We start from the raw sequence: 8375 nt of genomic DNA, 5'->3' as shown, positions 1-8375 counted from the left end.
CCCATATAGTTGAAGACACTCTTTATGGTGTAGCAGTTAAAATAGTAAATTTATTGGGTTATGTCTAGAAGAACTAACTAATATATTTACAATGAGCAGTTTGAAGTAATGTGGGTTCTCTTGGGTGTAATTGGATTTATGGATAGTATAGTTTGAGCTTGTAATTGATGATTTATTGTAATGAAAGATGGCATACCCGCGGATATAGCCCTATATTAAGAGAGTGAACCACGTAAATATTGGTAGTTTGTGTGTTTACTTTATCTCTTTACGGTTTACACACTTCCGTAGTGCACAACAAATTGATATCAGAGCATGAAAATAATCTTGGTGAGTTTGGTTGAAGGTGGAGCAGCTGCAATATGTAAATTATAAAGTTTAATAATTAGAGTTCTAAAAGAACTGGGTTTTTAGTGTCCTATATATATATAAATAGTTGGTTGGTCATTATGTGAAATGTATCGTAGAAAGCTCACGAAGTAGAGAGGTGTGTTGAATTCTGTGAGTTTTGTTTGAGTAATTTTGAGAATGAGAAAAATAATTAGTGGTTATAATTATTTTTTCTTGATAGTGGATTTGTTTAGTGGAGTAGGTTTATGCCGAACCACGTTAAATTTTAAATTTTGTGCTTTTTATTTTATGTGGGTGTGATTTTCACAACACTATTAGATACAAACAAGTCATATAAATAAACAATTTATTTTAATAGTTATTAAAAAGATGGTTCAATAATTAAATTTATGAGCAGTTAAATTTAAACATATATATGTGTATATATATACAATATTTTAATGTAAAGAGAGGTCAATTGACCCCTCATTTCCAATGGTGGATCCGCCGCTGCGTGAAAGAGCTAAAGATGTCTAAGGTAAAGGATCAAGAATCTCATCAAATGGCATTCCCTTGTGCAGGTGGGATAAAGAATAGAAATTGACTAGTTACTTCATGGACACATGCTCATTGCGCACCCTGGAAGGATACTATATGGATGTGTACAAAAAATGAATTTTATTTTTTGATTTGCACTAATTTATGAAGGTAGATTTAGGTAGAAGGAAAGTTATTTTCTTTGTATTTTTTTTATTTTGCAGAGAAGAAATTATTGTAATTTTTTAAATGGATCATTTCAAAAATGCCTTATTCGTTCAAATGCTTCGAAAGTGGATTTGTGGTCTCTAATTCCTCTTGTTTTATAATCAAACAAATGTAGCTTTACTAGTTTGCTAGTATCGCTTTAACTAGAGCAGAGCTTGAGGTTTTTCAGTCGCTGCGATGGTGATGGACTCACCTTGCATTTATTTCTTAGATGCAATGGTGATGGAGATAGCCAGGAGCTTGAGGTTGCTACGACGGTGGAGGTAGGAAGACAAACCCCAAAAAGCAAAAGAGAAAATGGATTTCTATTATGAAAGTAAAGTAGTTGAGAGAAAAAAACTGTCGCAAGAGAGAGAAACTGCGCATGAAGGGGGGAGAAAGCATAAAAGACATGGAGGAGAGAAAAGAGTGGAGGAATCAGCTATTAGAAGTCATAGGTACTTTCATGGTACTTCATTTAATTGAAGTTGAGATATTTTATTGTTATAAATTACAATTAAGATACTTTACTATTAATTACGGCCACTGTATAAATTGACAAATGACGTGTGAAATTTACTTTATTATAGAGCACTCATTCAATGAACAAAGAAACATTTGTGTTCAATTGCAGCCACATTTTAGCCAAAGATGACCAAGTTAATTTGATATGACTCATGTGTTTGATCTAATTTGGTATGTAAACAAGAGTCTAAGATATATGTAGAAAAGAAAAAAGTGCAGATAAAAAAAAAAAGGCTTCATGGAGCTGATAATTCAGTAAATGGATTCAGATATTATGGACAATAACAGAGGTACAGACTTGGATGGTTCAACTATAGCAAGCAAAACTTTTGCATCACATAATAAAGAAATATATCTTCGGACAAAACTAAGAATTATTAGGGTAATGATAGAAGTCACCAATCTGTTCACCCATATTTAGATGGGGCAACCAAAAAAGAGTAGCCAATTCAACAGCCACACCTATTGGTGGCGGACCACCATCTCTCTAGACCATCCATGACAGACCATGGGTAGATCCAACAACATCATTCGGATTTTTATCACAGTTAAGACTTGAAGGAAATGGGTAGGGACTAGGAATGGAGTTTGGGCTAGCAGGGGCCACCATGCCGCATCCAGAGAGAGTGCTTGTGTGTGCATCTTTTTGGCTGGTGGCTGTTCCATTACGTCACTACCACAAATATTAATATTTTTTTATTTTCTCTTGTTGGGGCCTTCTGGACTCTTTTAAGCCTTGTTGTTGATTGGTCTGTGCCGTTAGTTCCTCTTGACTTCACCGTTTCCTTCTATCTCTCTCTCTCTGTCTCTCTCTCTCTCATTCTTTCTCTGACGAACAAAGAAGAAGAAGAATATAAATTTCTGTGCTTGTTCTCTATCTGCGTCTTTATCAGTTGCGGGTAGAGATGGCAGTAGAGAATAAAGTTCATTTGGTTAGTTCCTACCCTTAGAGCTACCCAATATTCGCGCCTCCTTTTTTCCCGCCCAAATCTTGTCCACCAATTCAGCTCAATCCGACAGTGAGAGACAACGAGAGCTACGATGTTGAATATATTTTTCTTACAAAGTTAATGAAAACAATATTTGTTCATTAGGGTTTTTGTTTTGTTTTGTTTTGTTTATTTTCCTCCCTCTCTCTCTCCTGCTTTCCCTCCTTATATAACCCTACTTGTTCTCCTTTCTTCTTCTCGGCTTTTCCTTTCCTTCTATTCTCTTCATGGGGATCTGATCCGACAACTGGACAGAAAACAGTTTCTGTGGGAGGGCAAAAAGCAATCGGGTTCAATTCCCGAGGAAATTTCCTTACAATTACTTTTCTTTTTCTTGTTTGATATAGGAGCTTCCAGTAGTGTATACCTGGAGTCAATTAGAGCTGCACCTAGTTTAGCTCATCATTCTATTTTTGGAGTCAAGGGTTTAGATTCTTCTACTCAGGGAAGATTCAATCAACCTAGATCTGTGGTTTGCAAAGTCTTGAGATCTTGGTTTTGCTTGATCTGTGAGCTCTCTCTCCTTTTATCTCTCCTAGTTCTAGCTCTCTTCCCATCACCTGATTTTTTTTTTTTTTCATTTTTTTGTATGATATACAGATGATAATTTGTTTTTGATGCATCTGTCACTCAGGTTTTGAGAATATGTGGAGGTTGCATGTTTATGCGGATCTAGCATCTCAAGAAATAGTTTTCTGCTATTATTAATGCACTTTAAATTTCTAGCAACAACAATTCGTATGGAAAATATTTGTTTTCTCTTCTGTGTTTTTCACTTTAAATCTACGACTTATATTGCTTAATTTTGCCCAGTCCATAATTATAAAGGGTATTTCATGATTTTTCATCCTAGAAGTGATCATATTGCATCATGGTTACTGCATGTGAGATGTCCCTACGAATTATAAATAATCAGATCATATAGGTAAATTTTCCCATGCTATAGGAGAACTCATATTCAACATCTATGTACAGTAGGATCGCACTTATTTTCCATATGCCAGGAGACTTTGGGTTCGCGTTTGCATGTGCAGAACCTTACTATATGATCTCTTTTGTGTAATGATGAAAGATAGAGATGAGAAGCTGTTGGGTGTTGTACTCTGAAGAAACCTCAACAAAAGCAAATTCGTTCAACCAACTTGAATATTTCATGATTAATTTCTCCCATTTTCATCGTAGCTTTTGTGTTCTTCCTTCCAGTTAGGTCCAAGGTCACCAACTCAATCCATATATATGTGTGTGTGTGTGTGTGTTCTTAGTTGTCGTTCAACCTAAAATCTTCATTTCATATATCATTCTTCGTTCATAATACGCACAAGAATTGTATTAATTCCATTTGATAAAATTGTCAGCGATCAGACAGAAATACATATTAGCATGTGTTATACTTGCATTGTCTTCAGTAGGGGCCTTAAATTTATATGTAAGTGATTTCTATGCACCCTTATGCAATCTTTGTATAGTCAGAACAATATATATAATTTAATTAGTTTATTGATGGTGAATATAATTTCAAGTGTCATACAATTATTTGTTCCATTCATTCTCATGGTCTCTTCACAAGTATTTCCCATAGCGATTGATTAGGAGTGTGCCACATATATTGGTAGAAACATCATATATGTGCATTGACAAACGTATATATGCATAACATTCATTAATATAATTCGTTAGCTGCTTGAACAATAACTAATGATTAGAATTTCAATTTTTGTATTTTACATGCTGTTTTGTTCAATATACATAACTGCATCTTCACATTTAATGAAGTAGAGTAAATATAGGCTCCATTTGTTTAGATTTCTATACACATTGTTGTTTGTTTTTATTTCTATATGATTTTGTAAATTCACAAAAAAAAAAATCCTAATTTAGCAGGTTAAACAAACGAGTTCTAATATATACACACACCCACATTTTTCAGTATCTACTAAACAGATGATTGCTTTGGTAAGAAAGGCCGATTGCATCTGTTATATATATAGCTGAGAAGGATGATTCTTAATGGAGTAGTTGAATGGAATACAGGAATCAAGATTCAGCAGCAGGAGACATGAACACTTTTTCACATGTTCCTCCCGGTTTCCGGTTCCATCCCACCGATGAAGAACTAGTTGATTACTACCTCAGGAAAAAAGTTAATTCAAGAAGGATTGACCTAGATGTCATTAAAGATGTCGACCTCTATAAAATCGAGCCATGGGACCTTCAAGGTAGTGATAATTAGTTAACATTAATATTTTCAATTAATCCATTTTAATTAGGATTCAACAATCATATATACAAGTCCTTAACCATTGTATGTTTTAATATTTGTTTGCCTGAACAGAAATATGCCGAATAGGGACAGAAGATCAAAACGAATGGTACTTTTTTAGCCATAAAGATAAGAAGTATCCAACTGGGACTCGCACTAATAGAGCCACTGCAGCTGGATTTTGGAAAGCAACAGGCAGAGACAAAGCAATCTATTCCAAGCACGACTTGATTGGAATGAGGAAGACCTTAGTCTTTTACAAAGGTCGTGCTCCAAACGGACAGAAATCAGACTGGATTATGCACGAGTACCGCCTTGAAACGGATGAAAATGGGACTGCTCATCAGGCAAGTATAGTCAGATTAGTTATTTAAATTTCTTTGTTTTCAATTAAAATACCCATTTACTTCAAGAAACCAACATCCTACGTATTGCAATGTGAAGCTGAATATCAAATGCAAATGGAACAGCTTAGTTGGTACACTTAATAGCAATTTTTATTGATCGAAGCACTTCCCACTGAGAATTTCTTTACATTGATGAATTTTTGTGTACTTGAAACAGGAAGAAGGTTGGGTTGTGTGCAGGGTGTTCAAGAAGAGAATAACAACTGTCCGGAAAGCGAGCGAGCATGAATCAAGCAGCTGGTATGATGACCAGGTTTCTTTCATGCATGAGGAGGATTCGCCAAATCAAAACTCACAGCCTGAGTTGGCCTATCACCTCTCTTACTCGTGCAAGAAAGAGTTGGATTTGCAGTATCATAATCAGGTTGCCAGCAGCCATGATCACTTCCTTCAACTGCCACTTCTACAAAGCCCTAAACTGCTGAAAGCTGCCACTGTCTATGGACTAGACATAAACCAGGCAAGCACTCTGCAATCCTCATCTCTTTCACAGGAAGAACAAACACGTGACCAAAGCTTGCATTCCCTCTATGGTCACCAAAATAATAATGGGCAAGCAGTTGATCCAGTGACGGATTGGAGAGTGCTAGACAAGTTTGTTGCTTCTCAACTAAGCCAAGATGACTTGCCTAAAGAAAATAATACCTACTCAAATGCAACCAACAACATCTTCCACTCATCAGATCAGACAAATATGCTTGCTAGACACTTGAGCAAGCAAGAAACCACGCCGGAAAATGCTTCGACGTCGACCTCTGGTTGTCAAATTGAGTTATGGAAGTGACAGATGTCCTTTCTAATAAAATATGCAACAGTATATACACTGATCATAGAATGATGAGGTAATTAAAGGGAAAATATTATGATATAATTAAGTTTCTGTACATAATAAAAATTAAAAACGCTATAACTTAATTTGACTTTGTTTTCCTAGTGTTAAGTTAATTAACACCACCATATTAGCTAGTGATCAGTCGTAAAATTCATGTTCCTTGTAAGATGAAGTACCATTAGGGTGGACTGTGAAATGGAGTGACAGCATTCATGTTTGTATTCAAAGGCATTTTAATTAATGTAGCCAGTGGTCTAGCGACCACATGTGCTGTTTATGGAATTAATCGACCTCCTGGTCGATTAAAGTGACATGTTTGTACTCTCAACTTGGTGTGAAACAGTATTAGAATAAAAGACCTTTGTTTTCTCCCACTACATTTCTGCCTCATTTCTCTTTTTATCTCAGTGCTCTAATTTCCAAGAGAAAGAAGCATGTATGTACACACGAGTTTAATAAAAAAAAAATTGAAGCGTAATCTAACAAGAGTTTAATTTTAAAACTAAAACTGGTTTTAGTTGAAAAGGCTGTTGGACTGCAAATTTCATCTTAGCTATGCATGCTACTTCATCCAAAAACTATTGAAAGTGCATATGGAAGGGGAAAAAAAGATGCATTTGTAAAACAGCTTGATAGTATAATTTCATGATGGTGGCCATGGGAATGCTTTGCAGGGAAGTTTGGCAATTTATTCCCTATGTGCCTTTTGTCCACTTATGAAACGTAGAAGGCACTCCAGAGATGCTATCGGCTAGATTAAGCACAAGACTGTACCACTAGTAGGCTTTTTGGAGCTATATTGAGTTTCTGCTAAAAATTTTGATGCAATACAATATAGGAATGGCTATAGGTAGGTCGGAGATAGATATCGTTTCTCGTACTCGACACAGATGAGTTTGGGGATGGAACGGATTTTTTTAGAGGATTTTTTTTATTTAATTTATTATTATATAATATAAATTTATTTATTAAAAAATAAATTATAAATTAAAATATAACTTTTAAATATAATTTTAATAATATAAATTTTTTAAATTGTAACATTTAAATACATATAAATAAATTTTTTTAATAAAAGTAATAACATATTATGTGCTGAATGTTTTGTGGAGATCTCCGTATTCCCACCCCACACAATTATTGAAATTCAGGTAAAGTCAAGGAAAAATTAATCGAATTTGTGGGGGAATCGGATTGGGTTGGGAACAATTAATTGTCATCCCTAATGCCAAAATGAAAACAACAGCTTTCCAATAGAAGATAATAATAATAATTAATCCGTATATAAGGAATTACTTAACTCTCAAGGAGAAAGATGAATCGGTGAAAACATGCACGGCAAGCAATTAATATTGAAGTAGCTGTATAAATTACTCTTTGATTAATCACAGAATCAATATCCCATTATATTCTCAACGAATCATAATTTTGCAGTTGTATATAAAGCAAACCTCCATAACTTAATCATAAAATTTTGTATCCGTGTTCATTACCTAATATCGATGCAGGAAGAGGTGAAGATATAGAGTGACGAAATACTATAACCTAATGAGCATTGAATGTGAAGCACAAGCCATATAAAACCTAGCTACACACCATTAATTTGAACCAATAGAACCTATAAATGTATACAAAATGAACAAAGGCCTGGTGTTGATGCCATTCCAGCAAGAAATATTGACCTATAACTAGCTAGCTTCAAACTAACATTTATAAGGAGGAAGAAAATGGCCATCAAAAGGGAGTTGCGACTCCCTTTCATGTTTCCAAGAAATATAGGTACCTACCTTATGTGAATTGCGGCTGATCGCACAAGAGGGCAATTGATTTCCAATTACTAAAGATGGAGTATCAACTGAGAAACCCTCTCAATATTGATACATGCTACGAGGGAAGGGACAAAGGGTTTGCAGTGAAATCTCTTGGAAGAGCATGAAACATCATAAATACTATTACCCTCCACTCTAATGGAAGAGTCATTTACTTGTGGAGAAGTCAAGCTCAAGCATGAATATTATTCCTTTTAAAGCAAATGGAAGGTTCCAAAGAACATACTCATTGATGAGCGGGGTCTTCTCTCAATTCATGCATATCCCACTCTTGATGGAGAGAGGACAGAAGGAATCCAAGGAACAAAGGCTAGGGAAATGTCAAAGGTTTGACGTGGACTTAGGTTTTATGCCCAATTCTTTTGTACAAAGTAGAGAGAAAGAGTGGGTGCAAAGTCAAAGAAATGAAATGAGGGTGTGATTGAATAATTAGGGTTTTATTAAAAATTGTTGTTTGTG

The 8375-nt window shown here is 35.1% G+C and overlaps 1 protein-coding gene across 1 annotated transcript; it reads left to right on the top strand.

The window, feature by feature from the left end:
- Window positions 1–2404: 2404 nt before the first annotated feature.
- Window positions 2405–6464, top strand: LOC110669586 (NAC domain-containing protein 7). Its single transcript, XM_021831293.2, has 4 exons — window positions 2405–3097; window positions 4620–4804; window positions 4921–5195; window positions 5413–6464. The coding sequence occupies exons 2-4, from the start codon at window positions 4645–4647 to the stop codon at window positions 6037–6039; spliced, it is 1062 nt and encodes a 353-aa protein (XP_021686985.1). The 5' UTR covers window positions 2405–3097; window positions 4620–4644; the 3' UTR covers window positions 6040–6464.
- Window positions 6465–8375: the final 1911 nt, after the last annotated feature.

This window comes from Hevea brasiliensis, chromosome 13 (assembly GCF_030052815.1).
Source record: "Hevea brasiliensis isolate MT/VB/25A 57/8 chromosome 13, ASM3005281v1, whole genome shotgun sequence".
NCBI lineage: Eukaryota > Viridiplantae > Streptophyta > Magnoliopsida > Malpighiales > Euphorbiaceae > Hevea > Hevea brasiliensis.
This window is presented reverse-complemented; position numbering and strand designations above follow the sequence as displayed.